The following is a 22,283-nucleotide window of genomic DNA, read 5'->3' as shown; positions in this document are numbered from 1 at the left end:
GTTCGCATAACGCTCTAAACATGGATGAGGGCACAGACCTCGTGAGGAATGCACGCAGGGAAGCCCGGCCAGGGGACCAAGGAACACCAGGAAAGGAAGAAGGTGGAGTCAGCCTCCAAGTAATATTCGAGATGTTGCAGGCTCAACAAATTGCCATGGCTCAACTCCAAAGTCAAAATAAAACCCGAGCGTATTGAACATGAAAACAATCGGTGTGCTGAGCCGATGCCAAAGAGGTCTAATGAAAACGGCTCGGGGACTGACCCCCTAAATATAAAATGCTCGAGGAACTGACTAAAAGGATCGAGTCAGGAGAAAAGAAGATAGAAGACAATAATAAGAAGGTGGAAACTTATAACTTCCGGGTAGACCAGATACCGGAAGCACCTCTAGTTTTGAAAGGTCTAGACGCCGAAAAGTTCATACAAAAACTTTTCCCCCCAAGTGTGGCTCCGATGCTCATTCCCAAGAAGTTTCGCATGCCTGATATACCGAAATATAACCAAACAACTGACCCTAACGAACATATTACTTCATACACTTGTGGAATTAAAGGAAATGACTTGAATGACGATGAAATCAAGTCAGTATTATTGAAAAAGTTTGGGGAAATACTATTAAAAGGAGCTATGATCTGGTATCACAACTTAGCTCCCAACTCTATTGATTAATTTGCTATGTTGGCGGACGCCTTCATGAAAGCACACGTCGGGGCCATAAAGGTGGCCACAAGAAAATCGGATGTCTTCAAGATAAAGCAAAGGGATGACGATATGCAAGGGAGTTCGTGTCCAGATTTCAGATGAAAAGAATGGAATTGCCGCTGATCTCCAATGACTGGGCTATTCAGGCCTTTATGCAAGGTTTGAATGAAAGAAGCTCGATTGCACCTCGACAGCTAAAACAGAACTTGATCGAATATCCAGTTGTGACATGGTTGGATGTGCACAATCGTTATCAGTCAAAAATTAGGGTCGAGAACGACCAGTTGGGAGCCCTCTCGGGCTCAGTTCATCCTAACAGATTCACAGCCAAGCCCCCAAGGGACACAGACCGGGTATCAAGATTCAACAAAGAACGGTATCAACCACATGCCGATCGAAGGAACAACGGCCCAAGCCATAACACTTCTCGGAGCGATCGAAAAAGTGACCGAGGTCAAGGTTCTCGAGGTCTCATGAGCAAGAACGGGTTTGATAAGCACGCCGACCCCGTCGAGGTCCCTCGATTATCAGAGTACAACTTCAGTATAGATGCATCAGGGATCATCTCAGCTATTAGGAGAATCAAAGATACTAAGTGGCCCAGGACAATACAGATTGATCCCTCCTAAAGGAACCCGAACTTGATGTGCAAGTATCATGGCACACATGGTCATAGAACGGAGGATTGTAGGAAGATAAGGGAGGAAGTGGCTAGATTATTCAATGAGGGCCACCTTCGAGAATTCCTAAGTGATCGGGCTAAGAATCACTTCAGGGAGAGAGATGTAAGGAAAAAACGAACAAGAAGAACCACAACATGTCATTCACATGATCATCGGTGGAGTCGACGTCCCACAGAGACCCATATTCAAATGTACCAAAGTAACTATCACAAGATAGAAGTGGACTCGAGACTACATGCCCGAGGACACCTTTACATTCAACGATGAAGACATCGAGGCCTTATCTCAGCCTCACAACGATGCACTGGTAATTTCTATCCTTTTAAATAAAGTTCAAGTTAAATGTGTTCTCGTGGATCCAGGTAGTTCGGCAAATATAATTAGGTCAAAGGTCGTGGAGCAGCTCGGGTTGCTTGGGCAAATCGTACCAGCATCTCGAGTCTTGAATGGCTTCAACATGGCAAGTGAAACAATGAAGGGAGAAATCATCCTCCCAGTCAATGTGGCCGGAACCATACAAGACACCAAATTTCATGTCATCGAAGGTGACATGAGGTATAATTCTTTGCTCAGAAGGCCGTGGATCCATAGCATGAGGGCGGTGTCATCGACCCTTCATCAAATGATGAAGTTTCCGACAAAGGATGGTGTGAAAACAGTATATGGAGAGCAGCATGCAGCTAAGGATATGTTTCTAGTACACGACTCGGCACTGGTATCGACACCATCCATATCGGAAAAGTCAAAGGACGAACAGGTGGCCAAATAGCAATCACATCACATGCCCTCTGTTGAGTCTGAGGGACAGGAGATCGATTGACAGGTGGTCGAGGACAAAGAAGAAGATTTCCTCATCCCCCGAGCCTTCGTTGCCACTGAGGAATCGGATGCGATGAAGTCTGCGGTCGAAGAACTCGAGAAGGCCATATTGATCGAGCATCTTCCGGAACGAAAGGTATACCTGGGGATGGGGTTAACCCCCGAACTCAGGAAAAAACTCATTCAATTTCTTATCAATAACATTGATTGCTTCGCCTGGTATCACTTAGATATGATAGGGATCCCACCGAAGATAACTACCCATTGACTAAGTGTCGATCCTAGATTTAAACCGGTGAAGGAAAAGAGGAGACCTCAGTCCAAGGAAAAGCATGCATTCATCAAATAAGAAGTAACCAAACTTCTCAAAATAGGATCCATTAGGGAAGCAAAATATCCTGAATGGCTAGCTAACGTAGTGGTATCCCCTAAAAAGGGAAATAAACTTAGAATGTGTGTAGACTACAAATATTTGAACAAAACATGCCCTAAAGATTCTTTCCTATTGCCCAACATATATCGTTTAATCGATTCCACGATCGGCCATGAGATCCTTACTTTTCTCGATGCCTACTCCGGTTACAACCAAATTCAAATGAACCCAGAGGACCAGGAAAAGACTTCGTTTATCACGAAGTATGGTACGTATTGTTATAATGTAATGCCCTTCGGGCTAAAAAATGTAGGAGCCACATATCAATTCCTAGTTAATAAGACGTTCGAACATCAAATAGGCAAATCCATGAAAGTCTATATTTATGATATGCTAGTTAAGTCCCTACGCGCAGAGGACCATTTGACCCACTTGCAGGTGACGTTCGATATCCTAAGAAAGTACAACATGAAGCTCAACCCCAAGAAATGCGCTTTTGGAGTCGACTCGGGTAAGTTCTTAGGCTTTATGGTATCGAACAGAGGTATCGAGATTAACCCCAATAAAATCAAAGCCATTGAAGAAATCACTGTGGTGAACAATGTGAAAATGGCTGACCGGACGGATAGCTGCCCTAGGACGATTTATCTCGAGGTCATCAGATCGAAGCCATCACTTCTTTTCCCTGCTCAAAAAGAAGAAGAACTTCGCATGGACTCCGAAGTGCCTACAAGCCTTGGAAGAATTAAAACGGTATCTTTCAAGCCCGCCCTACTCCATACTCCGAAGGAGGATGAAACACTCTACTTATATCTAGTTGTGTTTGAGGTAGCGATAAGTGAAGTGTTGGTTCGAGAAAAGCTAAGTGGAGTGTTGGTTCGAGAAAAGCAAGGTACACAATTTCCTGTCTATTATGTGAGTCAGACCCTAGGAGATGCTAAAACCAGGTACCCACATTTGGAAAAGTTAACTCTTGCACTAATAAACGCATCTAGGAAATTAAAATGGTATTTTCAATAACATCCTATATGTGTACTGACTACGTACCCACTTCGAAATGTCTTGCATAAGCCCGAATTATCGGACAGATTGTCCAAATGGGCTATCAAACTTGGAGGATATGATATCGAGTATCAACCTTGAACGGCTATCAAGTCTCAAATTTTGGCAGACTTTGTGGCCGACTTCGCGCCTGCCCTCGTACCCTAAGTAGAAAAGGAACTCTTGCTAAAAACGGGTACGTCATCAGGGGTATGGACCCTCTTCATAGATAGTGCCTCGAATGTGAAAGTATCCGGACTCGGCATCGTTTTAAAACTGCCTATGAACAGTGTCATTAGGCAATCTATTAAAACTTCTAAATTGACTAACAATGAGGTCGAGTATGAGGCCATGATTGCAGGTCTTGAACTAGCCAAGAGCCTTGGAGCAGAGGTCATCAAGGCAAAGTGTGACTTTTTTTTGGTAGTAAATCAAGTAAACAGAAGTTTCAGGTTCGGGACGATCGAATGCAGAGGTACTTGGACAAACTTCAAATGACATTACACCGCTTCAAGGAATGGACACTGGACCACGTACCTCAAGAACAGAATAGCGAGGCCGATGCACTTGCAAACTTGGGGTTATCGGTCGAAGAAGAAGATATCGTCCCGAGGACTATCATCCAACTATCGAAGTCGGTGGTCGAAGAAGGCCATGCAGAGATTAATTCAACAATTTTAATGTGGGATTGGAGGAATAAGTACATCGACTACTTGAGGCATGGGAAGCTCCCCGCGGAACCAAAAGAGTCAAGAACACTTCGAGCCAAAGTAGCTCGATTCTCGTTCGATGAAAATGGAACATTATACAGAAGAACCTTTGATGGACCACTAGTAGTGTGCTTGGGACCCGGGGACACCGATTATGTATTACGAGAAATCCACGAGGGCACTTGTGGGAACCATTCTGGTGCAGACTCTCTGGTTCGCAAAATGATAGTATTATTGGGATAACATGGAAAAGGATACCAAAGAGTTCATTCGAAAGTGTGATAAATGCCAAGATTTGCACCGATGATCCATCAACCCGGTGAACAACTCCATTTGGCCCTATCCCCGTGGCTATTCATGAAATGGGGGATAGACATTGTCAGCCCCCTATCGACGGCACCAGGTAAAGCTAGATTTATTTTGTTTATGACTGACTACTTCTCAAAATGGGTTGAAGCGCAGGCCTTCGAGAAGATAAGAGAAAAAGAAGTCATCGACTTCATATGGGACCACATCATATGTCAGTTCAGGATATCAGCCGAAATAGCATGTGACAATGGGAAACAGTTCATCGGCAGCAAAGTAACAAAATTCCTTGAGGACCATAAAATCAAAAGGATTCTATCAGCACTTTACCACCCAAGTGTAAATGGTCAGGTCGAGTCCACAAACAAAACCATCATTCGAAACTTAAAGAAAAGTTAGATGATGCAAAAGGGAAATGGAGAGAAGTATTGCCCCAGGTGCTATGGGCATATCGAACGACGTCAAAGTCGAGCACGGGGGAGACCCCATTTTCTTTGGTATACGGGTCCGAAAAATTGATCCCAGTCAAAATCGGGGAACCTAGCGTCAGGTTTCAGCATGCCACTGAGGACTCAAACCACAAAGCTATGAACACTTCTCTCGAACTACTCGATGAAAAACGTGAGGCCGCATTAATTCAAATGGCCGCGCAAAAACAAAGGATCGAAAGATATTTCAACAGAAAGACGAACCTTCGATATTTCGGAGTCGGGGAATTAGTCCTAAAGGAAGTCACTCCCAAGACTCGAAACCCAAACAAAGGGAAACTAGGCTCCAATTGGGAAGGACGGTACCGTGTCCTCAGAGTCATAGGGAAAGGATCCTACAAACTTAGCAGAATGGAAGGCGAGCAACTACCAAACACTTGGAATGTATCGTTACTTAAATGATATTACTTCTAAGGTATGACCCTCTCCCCCTTTCCCATTTGTATTTAAAACTAACTCCTTGCAGATGTTCGATTGGAAACATCGAGTAACCTTTCAGCTCGAAGACCTTGGGTTTTAAAGCATGCGTTGCACTCTTTTTCTCTTAGATCGGGTTTTTTTTTCCCAAGTGGGTTTTACCGGAAAGGTTTTTAACGAGGCAACACCTATATGCTACCTAAGGAATATTCAACAAGTATTCAAGGCTTCTTTTCAATCAACCTCGAACACTAGAGGGCATCACCCTCGGAGGGCGCATCCTCAAAGAAAGCAATTCACGCCAAGGAGGGCCTCGATAGGGGAATGTTGTAATGGGCCAAACGGTCAAATGAACCGTGTCCATATAGAATAGTCGAGCCCCCAGTGGTAAAACATGTACGCATGTATCAGTTACTTGAAGAAGCTTTCTTATTGTATCAAAATACTTAGTGCCTCAAAGAAGTCTACTATTTTCACATTTAACGACTCAAAGGCCAAAACCATGAATGCACCCGAATAACTCGGGGACTGTCATCAACAATCGGCATATCGATTCATCAAACACTCGAACTTATAAGAATTCAAAGAGGCATACTCGAGATCACACGACCTCAAAGAGGCAGTCCCTCGAAAACGATATACTTGGGGTCTAACTTTTCGAACAAGTGCGGAAAGTTATCGGGGAACAAGTCCAAGTGACAAACCCGAAGGCTACGACCATACTAAAGACTACTGTCACATAAAGGCTACGGCCAAAATAATGCGATTCGGAGACGTCTGATTTTTGCTATAAATTAAAAGGCCATCAAACATTGAAAAACTGGTTAAATCAGGCTACCCACGGCAAAAGCAAAATATAAAGGGCTTCGATAAACTCGGCCCCTCGAAAAACCTATGGGTTTCGATATACTCAGCCCTCGAACAATCCAAAGGCTTCGATAATACCAGCCTTCGGAAAAACCTCAAGAGGTATTCGATTATTTCTACACAAACAAATGACTAATAAGGTTCCGGTATGTTGAACCTTAGAAAAAACCAATGGGCACAAAAACACGTGCTAAGGCATAACTAAAATTCCACTAAGTCTTTAGCCGAAATGAGGGGAAAATTGTATAGCCATTTTAGAGGCGGAAACGGCCCAATTTTAAAAAAGAGCCTAAGGGCCGATATATAAGAGCCTAAGGGCCAGCTTAAAAGAGCTTAAGGGATAAAAGCTTATAAGAATCCGAGACTTTGTTCTCACTCAACTCGAACTCAAAGGCCCCATTGTTCCAAACTCGCATCAAATTGATTTTATGCTTAGCTCGCGGACCATTTAAAACCTTAAGAGGTATTACCTTGAGCAATAAAAACCTAAGGGTTTATTATGAATCTGAAACAATACTCGAGCTAAGTATTTGAATCATCAAAATCTTCCACAAACTGGGAAAAAATAAAGTTCAACACAAATCGAGGATAGAGCGAAAAGATACTTTATATTGTACAATGCCCACAAGAGGCCCTTTCTCAAAAAAGAAACCTAATCTATTTTCGGGGTCCGCCTTCCTCATCCCCGGAGCCATTCACCACATGCTCTTTATCGAAGAAGACAAGAAACCTAGCATCGATTTCCTGCGCCTTTGCCTCGCCCATCTCCCCGGTGAGGTTGAACCCTCGGGCATGGATTTCTTCGAGAGTATCCCTCCGGGCTTGGCACTTAGCCAATTCATTGCTCTAACTTCCCCGGTCGGAGGCCTCCCTTAACTCAGCTTGAACGGCCGCAGTTTCCTTCAAGTATATGCCAATGTATTTATCGGCCGCAGCCTTCGTCTTCTCAGCTTTGGCTTTAGCCTGTACAGCTTCAGCCTTAGCCTATGCAGCTTCGGCCCGGGATTTAACCAGCTCGGCCTCTAACCCCTCGATCTTCCTGGCCTGAGCCAGACCCTTCGCTTCAACGCCTTGGAGCTGAGCTTCAGGCGAGGCCAGTTGGGCCGTAACAGCTTCCTTATCGGTAGCAAGTTGATCCATGTTCTTCTTCCACTAATGGCAATCAACCCGAACTTGATCTACCTTGCCCCGGAGCTGCCCAGTCATATCTAGCTTTTGTTGCAGCTGAGATATCGAAGTATTAGCCTCCGAAGTAGGGCCAAGAAGGTCAAACTCTGTTAAAATCATAGTTACCTGCTCATCTCGCTCGGAATCGCTTTTTTGAGCTTTGGCCAATGCGGTTCGGAGATCCTTAAGCTCATCTTCCTTCTGGCTATATAGTAGCCTTAGGGCCTTCTCTTTGCCTGAACTTTCTTGAGCTCGGCCTCACATTGGCTCAGCTCAGCTCTAAACTTTGCAATGGCCTATACATGAAATAGAGACATATCAGTCAAAAGGAAAGAAAGAAAAAATTGTAATGCTAAAGGTAAGTACTTACCCGGGAAAGGAGATGTTGAGCCTCTTCAAAGATAGCGGATGCATCATTCAGGTCATCGACACCCTTAATCCCAGCATAGCAACCCTGGAAAGAATCGTCCTTGATGACCTTGCTTGGATCGAGCTTACGCAAAGCGTTGGCATCTTCAATTGCCCCCTGGGAATAAGTCGACAAAGAAAGGGAATGACCTGTTGTCGGCCCCGAGCTCTTTTCTTGGGGCGTTCTCATTAGCATTGGGGGTCTCAGTGTTTACCCCCTCTGGTATATTTGTTGAGGACGGAGGGACAATTTCAACCTCTGGGGGCATAGGGGCCTTGCTCGTTTCTTCCCTCGGGGCATCCTCACCACAGGATGAGGTTTCCAGTTCAGAAGGCTCAGCGACCTCGACTGGCTTCCTAGTCCGAGTCACCGACACCGACTCTTCATAATCATTTTCTTCATCATCCGGAGAGCCATGGGTCGAGTCTGCACCGGTTTGAGCAAATCTTTTCTGCAGCCTTCGAGAGGGGGTTTTTTTTTCTTAAGGGTCTTTGGGTTTCGAGATCCTTTTCCTTTTGTTGTCCTTCTCGAACTTCGGATTAGAAGGCTTGGTCTTTTCCTCGGGTGGAGCCAGTCTCATCTCGGATGCATCGCCAAGGCCTGCACAGGCAAGCGTGAGTAAGTAAAAACGCCGCCAATGTATGGAAAGTATTGAAACTGCTGCAAGGCACTTACCGTGGTTCTTGGCTTCCCACTGGCCCTTTGATAATTCATGCCACTTGCGCTCATCATAGGAAGAAGTAGCAGCTAACTTTCGGACCCAATCCTCGAGGTCGGACACCGCTGAGGGCGCCTAAGCATTGGCTGCCAGAAGAATGACAACAATGTTATGAAATATGGTAGCAGAATATGAATAGGTATAGGGAATACGAACTCTACTTACGGTTAAAGTTCCACCTCTTCGGGAACAGCATTTTATCTTCGGGGATGACGTTCGAAGTTCTCACTCTAATAAACCAGCTCATCCAACCCCGATCTTTGGGTTCGTCAGTACTGGCAAAGAAGGATTTCATTGTTCGGCATTGCAGCTTGATGAGCCCTCGAAATAACTGGGGCCGATGCAATCGAACCAGGTGGCTGAGGGTGAATTCCAAACCCTTGGCCTTTTAAGAAAAATACTGCAACATGATCACGATACGCCAAAAGGAAGGATGAATCTGACCGAGGGTGACTTCGTACGTTTTGCAGAAGTCCATCACCACCGGATCGAGGGGACCTAGTGTGAATGGGTAAGTGTAAACACTCAAAAACCCCTTTTGTGGGTAGTAATGCTTTCATCAAGGCTCGGGATCTGAACCTCAACCTCATCTCCCCAGCAACATTCCCTCTTTACATCTTTGGTAAGCTTCTTCATTATCAAGCTAATATATCGAGATACGTGCTTGCATCGGCCTGGGACATCGGGAGGATTCTCGATACTAAAGTCTTACTTAATAATGCAATTACCGAAGGTAATTTCCTCAAGCGTTGGCGGCACCACCGGTTTGGCCGGCCGGAGGCAGAAGAAGATGATGCTTTATCCTTTTTGGGTCCGTCTTAGAAGTTTTGGCCATGGTTGTAAGCTAAATAATACGGGTGCATAGGGATGTGGTGTTTCTAGCAAGAGCTTGGCATTTTCCAATGCTTAAAGAGGAGGAGAAAATGGGTGATTGTAGAACGAGATGAAGAAGGGAAAGAGGTGAAGAAAGAGTAAAGTTTTTCATTTAGAGGAATCGCCTCATATTTATAGAGGAGCAACAACGATTTGGCGGCATTAGTGGCCGAACAATAGCATGCATTCAATGTTTTTGGGAAAGTAGACCGACGAGACATTTCGGTCACTTCGAACGTTTGCATCACGGGGATGACATCATCACTAAGGACTTCGGGAATCCAAATCGCTTCATATCATTTCATTCTAAGAAATGCGACGACTCTCTGTATACAGTAGAGATCGGAGAGCTCGATTTCGAAGACTTGATTGCACTCCGAGCCCGAGTTTTGGAAGTTTGAAGTGAGAATCAAGCCAGGATCGGATGAGCGTATCTCGAGAAGCAAATCGGGGACCCGTCATGACCTGCTTCGAGGGTAGTACAATCTCGAAGACACTCAAGAGAGAGCGGGAACTTCTCAAGGACACGTGGGTCAAGGCATGAATTATAGGATAAGATTTCTACGGAATAGTACAAGTCCGTACTAGGTCGTTATACAGCTGTACCAATAGAATTCTTTACCTTAATTAGAAATGTACTATATTAGGGTCTTCCCCTCCTATAAAAATAGGACCCAAATCATTTGTAAGGCATATCTCATTCACTGCAATAGAACATTCTACTTTGCTTTTCTTGTTTACCGTGCTCAACAATTGTTCTTCAGCTTTATTGCTTTTACTTTATTGTTCATACTTTATTGCTCTTAGCTCACCTCGAGGCCCCTGAGATAATCAAGCTCGAGGTCCTTATTGCTCTAACTACACTGGTTTAGTTCATCAATTCTTCTTACTTAAACTTATTATTACTTATATATTCACTGGTATTGAAATAAATCACATATCTTTAAAATCACAAATTATCTTTAATTGTTACTCACATTTTACGAGGTAAACGGATATATTCCTACATTTCAATTTTTGTAACATAGTTTGATTCAATACGGATTTAAGAAAGATAAAAAGATTTTTTAAAATTATGGCTTAAACATATTAGAATATCTGTGAATGTAAAAGCTTCTTGTTAATGATAAAATAAAAAGCTTAAAATTAAATATTTTTAAATATAAAAATATATCATTCTTTTAGGAAAAACAAATAATAAAATAGTGTCACTGAAAGGGATGGAGTATTTTTTATTTCTATCTTCGAGCCACTTCGGCAATATATAAACAGGGAAGGTGAAGTAGAAGGTGGGTGTTGCTCGATCAAACTAACAAATATATAGCTCATAGAAAGTCTCATTTTTTCTTCTTCATCTTCTATTTCTCATATTCCTCTTCTTTCTTACCCTTTGATCCAGCAGCGCCGGCCAGATGCAATAGTCTTTTGTCCCTTCGTTAAGAGGTAAAGATCTTCTTTTTTTGTTGTTGATTCTTGACACTAATCCAAGTTTCTGTTGTGATATAGGGGTAATTAATTCTATGAAGAAAATGAATCGTTGCATGCATTTTTTAGGAAAACGATCTATAATTTTTAGGGGTATCTTGATGGTAAAAGCTGTGTTTTTTTTTCACCGTGATATAAAGTAAAAGTGACCTGATATTGTAAAAATTACTTACATTGATAAAATATATAACTAATTTAAACTCTAAAAGAAAAGGTTGGATCTAGAAGAAGAAGCAGTTGTTTTAACTGGCTGAGATGGAAGGTGTTAAGTGCATTATTTTGGTTAAAAATATCTTTATCCATCTTGGCACGTACTTGCCTTACACGATAACGGTCCATATTAAGCCATGCTGTGGGACATAATTGATTTATCACTCTTTAATTATTGGCATGGCCCTGACCTAAAAACTGGTGTAATTTGCAAGGGAAAGAACAATCAAAATCATACGTACCAAAAGCAAAAAGGGCGGAAGTCTCAGTCATCAAAATAATTGCTAAGTATAAGTTAATTTCCTTTACCTATTAAAGAAACTTATCCCTTTTTTCAGAATCTTCTTCTTATCCCAAGTTTCTTCAGTTTCAAGCAATTGGAAAACTCAAAGGCAACTTTGAACCATGGAAAAGCTTCTGAATCCAGACGATAAAGAATACATGAAGATGGCCATGGTAAAGCACGAGGAAACCTTTAGAGAACAGGTAAAAATTTATTACTCCTCTACACCATTTCAGGAAAGCGAAACTACTTGAGGTTGTATATACTAAATGCAACAAGCCCATTTTGCATCCAACTAGTAGTAATTTCTATTTGGTTCCACATTTTTTCTTTTCTTAGTACTGTCCATTAGTGTGGGAGTTAAGATTTCTAATTCTGGTCAATAATAGGCGACAGAGTCATTCTCCAACCGCTTCCTTTTTCACCTCTAAAGTAGTGATGTTAATGGGTCTTGTCAATCATTCTTGGTAAAATAATAGTAGTGAATTAGATTCCTAAAATTTACACCATACTTATGCATAGAGTAAGTCATTTCTCGTGTCATATGATAAAAATGTAACTAATTAATTAAATAGGATGACCCCCTTTCCCACCTCTAAGCTAAGTAGCGGTATTGGTGTGTCTTAACTGTTACCATCATTTGTGTTCAAGTAATCTTGAATTAGGTTTCTAAAATTAAAGTAATTATTTGTAGAGTGAGTCCACTTCTCGTGCCATTTACACTATTTTATCTCTGAATATTACAGGTTTACGAACTTCATCGTCTATACCAAATCCAAAAAATATTGATGAAAACCATCTCAAGTAGCCAGCAAGATATTAATGAAGATGAAAGCAAGATTGAGTTAACTTTAGGCCCTTCCTCTGCAGGATCCTCTAGCCATTTAAAGCACAAAACTTCAGGCGTGAATCAACAGAGGGATGTTGTAACTGGCCATAAATGGAGACTTCATAATTTGACCATCTCGAATCCAAATTTTCTCGGTGAAAGACAAAGTAATCCAAGTGTTGAACAACAGTATAGACAGAGTAGATTAAATAATCCTCCTTGGCTTTTTCAAGTTTTGATTTGACTTGAATTTGTATGTTTTCAATGTATTTTAACATGCTGCTGTAGGTAAATTATCTTATTTTTCAGGTGACTGATGTTACTCTTTTCATGAAGGATTATATATAGTTATTCACTAGAGACTTAATTGTGTTAATTTCTTGTTGTTTACCCTTGAAACGGATAACAATTAAATTTATATGCGGTTTTAAGGATATGTGGATTGATACAGTACAAGTAATCATGAATGTTAGATAAATGAAGTAAGGATAAAATAAATAACTAAACCAGCTTGACATTGAGTCCGGGCTCGGAGTTAAGCTGGACAATAGTTTTGCTCCCGACTGGACCCTCGATTCGAAGCCAAATATGTATGAAGAACTATGATTAAAATAAGAATCTTTCAATAGCAGAGGAATAAGTTTGTATTGCCTTAATAAGCGTGTTACAATGTTTATTGAGTAAAAAACTTCCGTTTTATATAGTAGGGGAGTTCTACCCCTAGTACAATTCTAAAAAAAATAAAAATCCTCCTTGTACGTCAATTACCGATACGCTACCGATGTCGGGCGAGATTCGCGCAGTGATATCCGATTATTCGCGGATATCACATCCCTCTATTAGTCGCGTGCAACCATCCGCAGTGCTTTTTGAGGTCTCGGAGCTCGTTCCGGGTTCGAGGGGTCTTGTCAGGCCCAGTGGCGAGCACCCCGTTCTAGCCTCGATTCATAGAGCTCTCGGATTCGGTCTCTATCACATACATTCATACTTCTTACTTCGTTCGACTCACCGGGTATTCGGGGTGTGTGTTGACCCCGAGTTCACCCGTATACAGATAGTCTCCTCGTTTCTCGGAGAGTAGGCTCCCCGATACGATGGGAAAGGATAGATGAACCTCGATTCCTTCCTTCGTATGTTACAACTGAGACATCAAATAAGCTGAAATATCCTATCAGTCGCATCGTTCTGACTTCGGGCACGTTTCAATCATTGGCTGGTCGCCTCCGAATGTGAAACATCGCGCATTGATTACGTTTTCTCCTATAAAAGCTCTGACCTTTTGTATTTCTTCCACTTTTCGATCCTAACTTTCGTCGTCGAACACTCTAGTGGCTATCAACTCTTTCAAATCTTCATCCCTTTACCTTTGATCTTCAAATCTTCATAACTGTTCTTAGATTTCTACCCAGATCTTCATATTTCCTTCAAATCTACATACTTCTTCCTTCAAACCTTCATATCTTTCCTTCAAACCTTCATATCTTCTCTTCAAATCTTTTTATTTTCCAAATCACGGCAGCTAAGACTTCCAAATCAGTTCCTCAGTAGGTTGCCTCTTCATCTTCCCAACCGGCCACAAGTACAGAGGTGGTCGTCCCCAAGGGGGTTACTCTCAAGACGACTACTCTCGAGGTAGTCCGAGAGCCCATCATGAAAATTTTTATTCCCAAGGATTGTTCAATTGCATATCGAGGGCTGTTCAATTGCATATCGAGGGCTGTTCAATTGCAGACGACTTCAAAGTTGAGAAGGCCTCATCCAAAAAAGACCGAGGTAAAGGGGCATCGAGGTATATATGCTCCATTACCGAAGATATCCTTCCCATAGTCCGAAAGGAATGTAAATGGGAAGGTAAGGACGTGGTAGTCCTCGGGCCCGAGGACGACATTACTACCCATGTGGAAGGGTATTTAAGCGTTTGCACTTACCTATTTACACTAGGCCCGGTAGACCTAGTAGTTCCGGCATTTTGCAAGAGATACGAGGTGTGCCTTGGGCAAATCCACCCCTTTTTTGGAGGATCGTGATGGCCCCAGCATTAGCCTTTATAAAAGCATCTGCGAGCATAGCGAACGAATCAATGGAATTTGGGGACAAGTTGTGATTCCATATAATTGCTCTGTTTGACAGAGTTTCCCCAAACTCTTTTAATAACACTGATTCGATTTTGTCGTCTTCCAAGTCATTAACTTTTATGGCGCATATGTAGGAGGTTTTATGCTCATTCTGATCCATGGTTCCATTATATTTTAGAATATTAGGCATACGAAACCTCTTCGGGATTGGCTCTGGTGTCGCGCTTGGAGGAAAAGACTTTTGAACAAATTTCTTGGAATCCGAGCCTTTCAATATCAGGGGCACTCATGGGATTTGATCGACCATGGAATTATATGTTTCCTCCTTTTTGTCGTTTGCCTCAATTTTCTTTTCACCTGATTCCACCCATTTCATCAATGCTTCAAGCATTTTCATTACTTTAGGGCTAATACCAGGCTCAGCTTCACCCAACTTTTTGGTGATATGCTCATTCCTTCGGGTGTTTTCTTGGGATGGTTCAGGCTCCACCCTACTGGGGGCGCGGTTCTGATTTTGCAGTTGTGCTATCGCCGCATGTTGAGCCTGCAACATTTCGAAGATTAATCGCAGACTGACCCCGTCGCCTTTGCCTTTGGGCGCTCTTCGAGCCGTTGGTCGGGCTCCTCTCTGAACGTTGTTCTCTGGGTCGGCAGTCAGGTTGGCGTTGATGGCCACTTATGAGTTAGCATTGACTGGGTCTACGAGTGGGACTCCGTTGGGATCAGCAGGGGGCACCTCATTGCTAGGCACCAGATTGTTGTTTTCGGCATGATGGCCAGACCCAATCTTCAACGTTCAAGTGAGCGAACTGAGAATTTGATATTTTTAAGCTAACCTAAAATTGAGACCTTAAAGAATAACTGTAAAATAGAGTGTGTTATAGAGATTTGTATCAAACAGCCATTATTATCCTTAGCCCCACGGTGGGCACCAAATTGTTTACCCTTGAAACAGATAACAATTAAATTTATACAGGGTTTTAAGGATATGTGGATTGATTCAATAGAAGTAATCAAGAATGTTGGACAAACGAATTAAGGATAAAATAAATAACAAAACCAGTTATGATGTTGAGTCCATGCTCGAATTTAAGATGGACAATAATTTTGCTCCCGACCGGACCCTCGATTCGAAGCCAAATATGTATGAAGAACTATGATGAAAATAAGAATCTTTCAATAACAGAAGAATAAGTGTGTATTGCCTTGATAAGCATGTTACAATGTCTATTGAATAAAAAACTTCCTCTTTATATAGTAGGGGAGTTTTACCCCTAGTACAATTCTAAAAAGGTTAAAAATCCTCCTTGTACGTCAATAACGATACGCTACTGAAGTCGGGCAAGATTCGCACCGTAATATGTGGTTGTGCGTGGATATCACGGCCCTCTACTACTCGTGTGCAACCGTTCGTAGTGCTTTTTGAGGACTTGGAGCTCGTTCCGAGTTCGGAGGGTCTTGTTAGGCTTAGTGGCGAACACCCATTCCAGCCTAGATTCAAAGATTTCTCGGAGTCGGTCTCTATCTCATACATTCATACTTCTTACTTCGTTCGACTCACCGGGTACTCGGGGTGTGTGTTGACCCCGAGTTCACCCGTATACACTTGTACACAATTATTCTATAGAAATTAACGTCTACTTCAGTTCCTTTAATTTGCTGGTGTCTTTGATATATGTAGATTAAATTTTAGGATGGTTTTTTTAGTTTCCTATATTTTGTCCAAAAGTTTCACATTATTTAATTTAGGTTCATTGAGTAGAGACTTCATGTAACAACCCGGCCGCTGATTTTGTGTATTGTAACATAGTTTCCCTATTTATTGCCTCTTCTATATTCATTTATGGTTATGTGACTTGCTGGGGTGGTTGTTTTGGTTTCGGGGATGTTTCGGAGTGAATTGGAACACTTAGTCTCAAGGTTGGAAGCTTAAGTTGAAAGAGTTGACCGGAGTTTGACTTTTGTGAAGACGACTCCGAAATGGAGTTTTGATGGTTTCAATAGCTTCATATGGTGATTTTGGACTTAGGAATATGTCCGGATATTGATTTGGAGGTCCATATGTCGTTTTGGTTTGAATTGAAAAGTTGAAGGTTTGGAAGGTTGAGAGGTTTGGCCGAGAGTTGACTTTATTGATATTAGGTTTGGATTATGGTTCTGGAAGTTGGAATAGGTCCGTTGTATCATTTCGGACTTGCCTGCAAAAATTTAAGATCAATTGGAGTTGATTTGATATGGTTCGCCATTAGTTTTTGAAGTTAGAAGATCGTTAGTTCATTAGGCTTGACTTGGAATGTGACTCGTGATTTTGATATTGTTTGATGTGATTTGAGGCTTCGACTAAATTTGTGTCGTGCTTTAGGACTTGTTAGTATATTTGAATAGGGTTCGGGGGTGTTTCGGATGGTTGTTGGATTCATTTTTGGACTTTGAAGAACTGCTGAAATATGTACTTTTGGTTTCCTCTATTGTGATCACGAAGTAAGAGACGCGATCGCGTAGAGTTAATGCGGGCAGGTGATCTTTTGTCCTTCTCATTCACGAAGAGTTGGACGCGTTCGCGGCCTTTTGATTTGTAAATACCAATGAAATTTTTTATAATTCCCTGGTAAGTATTTACTTTCAGCAGGGCAGAGTAATTAGCCCGATGCAGGTTTTAAATAAAACTTCCCAGAATGAAGGAAAACGTTTTTTTGTTTTGTGTTTTAACACCTTAATTGAGATGCACATGAAAAAAATACAAAACTATTTTTTACTTGTACCGTTTGTTTCAGTGTTTAGGATCAAAAGTGTCCAACTTTTGTATACACCAAGGACTAATTCTATTAAGAGATATAAATCAAAGACTGAAATAATCCAACCCTTGTACTTTAAGGACCATTGTGATTATTTTCTCAAAAATTCCAAAAATGAAAGTTTGTGATCCTTCAGAAAAAAGTTATCGTTTTCCTGTAAAAAGAACTCAAACAAGTATATTTTTTGGGTCAAAAACTCAAAAATAGAGTTTGCAAACTCAGGTTTTTGCAATCTCTAAAACTAACACAACAAGTTTCAACTTTTAATATTGTCATCATTTGCTGATACAGTAAGTCAGTACTTTGCAGGTCCCCACCTGGTTTAAGCTGATGTAATTTATATATAACTGCATATAATTAATGTATAATCTATATATACCGATAAGCTTAGGTGAGCCAGGATTTCAAGGTGATGGAGACTCCACTAATTACCTATACTAGCTACAAACTTACAAAATTCTTAGCATTAAAAATTATTGGTTTAAATTTAATATTTATTGTCACACCCCTTTTTACCCCTCCAAGAGATAAGTGTAAAATATTATGGATTGTCGGTTAAAGAGCTTTTTCAATTAAAGTGACAAATTTGAAGTTAGGATTATTTTATTTACAGAGTCGCCACTTGGAATTGATTTCTACTGGTGTTCCAAGTCACATTTTATTTGAATCCCTATTCAAAGGAAGGTTTGACTCTATTATTATTGGTCTGCGGAAACAAAGTCCGGGTAAAGAATTCTGTTGACCGGGGAGAAGGTGTAAGGCATTCCCTGAGTCCCGTGGTTCTAGCACGGTCGCTTTATTGACTACATTTGGCTTGAATTAAACTTGGATAAACTGTGGTTTATTTGATTTTTATGCTTTTCTTATGTCCGTTTTTATTTATTTTAAAAAAATTAAAGAAAAGATTTGAATGATAATCTACAACTTAACTAATGAGAGAAAATTATTGTTATGAGTAATAATTTAAAAGATGAGAGTAATGAGAGAAAATTATCAGTTGACATTGCTTAAAACTAGTAAGATGTGGGCTTGTCTTGACATTGAATGAGGCAGCCCACTATTGGGTTGATGGAGTCAAATGGGCTCATGTCCAAGACAAAATCCAAAAGCCCATATGCTTTTGGACTTTAAATCTGCAGATATGGCCTTTTAAAGCTATGTTACAGATTTGGCCATATCTTGCTATTTGCAATCCGTAGCCAACTATTTACAAAAATAAGTTTACAGATTGTCTTTCTAATCTACAACTTAACTACCTTACTAAATAAGTATTTTTTAAGAGATAAAAAAAGATTATTGGGACTCTAAAATATAATAATAATAATAATAATAATAATAATAATAATAATAATAATAAAAACTTAGCTTGGTGACAACAAAGGGACAAACATGGCTACAAGGGTTCAAATTTTAATATATATGCTCCTTTCAGACAACCAAATGCCAGTGGAATTATATCTAATGCTTTGCAAAAATAAAAATAATTAAAGATGCTTAACACAATTTAATTAACTAACATATCGTTATAACATTATCAAACATTCAAGAGCATATAAAAATGAATTACAATAGAAGGATAAAGCTACTAATATTTCCCAGCGTCATTATCTTTCATTCCAACTCGATTTTATGAGTTTACATGGTCCGAAAATTACCTGGACAGCAGAAAGAAAAACAAATACAGCAGAGTCAGCTCTTTCCAAAATCAACAGCAAAATAATTAAACGGGCAGCAACAACAGCAAAAGACAGCGACAACCGGCAGATTCAAACCCAAGAAAATAAACTAGAAATACCCCAGCAAAACAGTACAATTATGTAACTCCAGAAAAATCTTTCAAGACTACTCTATTTTCCTTAAACAAGTTTTTCACTTAAGAATCAACTCACAAAAGCTGTCAAGGGATATTATAGCTACTGGTTTTTTTCTCTTTTTTGTGTGTAGAGCTCTCTCAGTAAGATGGAGTGTCCTCCTTTTATATCAAAACAATCAGCTATTTCAAAAAAATAAAAATCAATCTTTTTGACAGATTTTTCTACAAAATCTGCTCTTAAATTCAAAATGCCAGACTTTCTGGTTCAAATCTTGTCAAGTATTTCAAATAAAATTTGTTCTCCACTATTCAAAGACAGACTTTTATGCAAACATTGTCCAAAGGTCTACATTTTCTTACCAAACAATTTGACTTTTGAGTGTTGTACTCAAAGAGTCTTGAAGTAGTAAATAAACAATCAAACAAGTACCATATACTCTTAAGTATTTTTCACTACCTCACTTTTATCAACACAAAACTATTTTACTACTTCAACAAGTGCAAAAACAGAAAATTTGACATTTCAAACTTCAAAAACTAATGCTAAAATAATTAATAATAGACAAAAATAAGATCTGAAAAAATAAAGATAAAATAAAAAATCAGCCACGAAAAATAATAGGATTTTTACCATTTTATAATTCAAGTGACCGAAAAAATGGTGGTATGCCAAAAGAGGGTGTTCGGGGAGGTCGCCGGAATTGGACCGGATTTTGATCGCCGGATTTTCATGGTGAAATTGGCATCAATAGCTAGGTCTTGAGGAGCTCTATCCATTGATGTAAGTATTGTGGGGTGGTAGTGGTTGGAGCTTCAAGAATTTGGGCAAAAAAGTGACGGGAAAGTTTCCTAGATCTAAGATTCAAGGAGTTTGAGAGATTTTTGAAGGATTTGGTTTGGAGATATGGAAGGAGGAAGTTGTGGAGATTACATGGTGTGAATTTGGAGGTGTTTGGAGGTGGTCCGCAGGCGACAGCGATTTCCGGCCAGCGGCGATGGGCGGAGCTGGGGCGGCGTAGAGAGAGTGAAGAGAGAGAGAAGAGAGAAGAAGGAGAAAAGAATTATGGGTGAAAATGGGACAATTTTCAGATTTTTGAGGCTTTAAATACCTAAACCAAGAGTAAATGAGATCCATTGGATCAAGATGGAATAGATGGGTATGATTTGATCTTGTTTCATTTAGTGAAACGACGTAGTTTTGAGGCAAAACTACGTAGTTTCAGATCCTTTCAATGACAGCCCTTTATCTTGCACTCTTGGCCACTTTTTCTTTCAAATTTGGCTAAATTTCTTCCTTAATCCTACTTATTAAACTAATTTTACACAAATAAATTAATTAAATAACTTATTCTAATGATCAATTAACTAGATTAATTCACCAATTGAACAGCTAGTTAATTCTTAAAATGCACAAATGAAGAAAGAACTATTTTTTTTTAGTATTTTATGATAGGAAATATGCAATTAAAATCACAAAAATTGAGAAAAATAATTAAAATAACAAAACACTAATAACTTTAGGAGGTGTTAAATAGTGCAAAAATTAGGTGTTCACATTTATTAATATTTTAGTGAGAATTCAAATATATGCGATAAAAGATTAGAGGAGTGTTATTGGAATCAAAGGAACCAACTTTAAATTAAATGTTTTGGCAATGAGCTTCAGATTTTTGAGATTTTCGCAATAGAAGCCCACGAATTATAGGTAAGATTTCTGTTTCTTTATTTTTTCTCCTTAAATAATTGCTATGTCATTTGAAATAAACATTGAAATAATTGATCAAATTCCTGAAGAGCCATGCTATAACGAGATTTCGACATGTATTACACATGTAGCTTCCTAATGATGTGAAAAATTAAGGGTATAACAATTATACTAACTAAACATAACTGCGAAAAGAGAATGGGTTTGCAGATTTTGAGTAGTTCAGAATCAAAGTACGTGTAAAACTCTAAAAGGAACAAGTCATCTGTAAAGAAAAAAGAACCAAAGTACCTACAGTGCATGCGAGGAATGCGCTATACATGTCTGGGCTAACAGATCAGACATGTATAGCGCATACCTAATATGCATTATATGTTCCCTTTATTTGTTTTTTTGGTTTCAAGTTATGTGTATCTTACTTATAAGTGTTATGTGATGTTTGTTCGCTCCAAATAATTGACGATTTTTACTATTATTTATTACAGTGAAGTAAAAATAATCCATTAATGTATGCCTTATCCCAAAAATAAGTCATCAATGACTCCTCAAAAGTTTAATTATATTCATTATCAAACAATATTGTTTACCCTAAAATTCGAGTAACAATTAAACTTATATTGTGATTTTAACGATATGTGATTCAATCCAATGCCTATTGATAAACAAGAAATTAAATAGATAAACTAGAGAATAAAATAATTCAAACCAGTATGCTAGCCAAATTTCGACCTCGACTTGTGGCAGTCTCGAGGTGTGACAATAAGAATAGCAGAAGATAAAGCAACTCTGATGAACAATAAAGCGAAATAGCAAGAAAGTAATGAGTGTATATATTCTTCTCATTGAACAATGATCATTACAAATGAATGAGATCCCCTTTTATATAATAGGGGAGTCCTAAATAAGGTACACTTCTAATTATAGTAGGAAATCATATTTGACAATTGATTAACCGCCGAGGACCAATTCATTCCAAAATTCACTCCGTGATCTTTGGTCCGTTGCGGGTATCTCACTCTTTCCATTATTGAACTACACTGGCATTATTTAGAAATATGCCCTCTTTTGACTTCGGTTAGTGATATCGACCTCGATCTTGGAAATAAACTTTGACTCCAAACTCGACATTCTAGCCTTTCGACGTGATATCCATTTTTCCATCAGAGGACGAAATCGGGTAGCCCTCATTTCCACCATATACAAATATTTACACAAAAATAGAGTTTTATTTAATATGTACAAAGTCTACTAGATATCAATGGGTCTCTCATCCAGTACGTCTTAGTCTAGTTGTCGGCCTAAGGCACATACCCTCCCCACCACCCATACATCGGGGTCTGCCTCATCCCGATTCCACTTAATAATACGCATTTATCTTCTTTGCATCGAAGTCTCTTATGCTTTTGACTACTTAGCGCTAGCACTATCTGGAGCATGTCGTCAGGGTCATTCAGATCAATGGGAGAATCGAGATCGATTGGATCATCAGTAGTATCAGAATTATCGGAGTTAT

General features: G+C 39.9%; 1 protein-coding gene and 1 long non-coding RNA gene across 2 annotated transcripts; one reads left to right on the top strand and one right to left on the bottom strand.

The window, feature by feature from the left end:
• The first annotated feature begins 10,880 nt into the window (after window positions 1-10,880).
• LOC104221607 (uncharacterized) lies at window positions 10,881-12,720 on the top strand. The gene is made up of 3 exons (XM_009772681.2): window positions 10,881-11,018; window positions 11,609-11,756; window positions 12,300-12,720. The coding sequence occupies exons 2-3, from the start codon at window positions 11,676-11,678 to the stop codon at window positions 12,624-12,626; spliced, it is 408 nt and encodes a 135-aa protein (XP_009770983.1). The 5' UTR covers window positions 10,881-11,018; window positions 11,609-11,675; the 3' UTR covers window positions 12,627-12,720.
• A 6,035-nt stretch (window positions 12,721-18,755) lies between these two features.
• Window positions 18,756-20,140, bottom strand: LOC138877002 (uncharacterized). Its single transcript, XR_011402323.1, has 2 exons — window positions 19,697-20,140; window positions 18,756-18,907 (listed from the first exon to the last, which is right to left on the bottom strand). It is a non-coding gene; the product is annotated as an uncharacterized lncRNA (long non-coding RNA).
• Window positions 20,141-22,283: the final 2,143 nt, after the last annotated feature.

The sequence above is a fragment of the Nicotiana sylvestris genome, chromosome 9 (assembly GCF_000393655.2).
Source record: "Nicotiana sylvestris chromosome 9, ASM39365v2, whole genome shotgun sequence".
NCBI lineage: Eukaryota > Viridiplantae > Streptophyta > Magnoliopsida > Solanales > Solanaceae > Nicotiana > Nicotiana sylvestris.
Note: the sequence above shows the minus strand (reverse complement) of the source record. Positions and strands in the feature narration are given on the sequence as shown.

Coding starts and splice junctions, on each gene's coding strand:
- LOC104221607 (XM_009772681.2), top strand. CDS start 11,676: ATGGAAAAGCTTCTGAATCCAGACGATAAAGAATACATGAAGATGGCC. Junction 11,757..12,299: donor AGGAAACCTTTAGAGAACAG/GTAAAAATTTAT, acceptor TGAATATTACAG/GTTTACGAACTTCATCGTCT.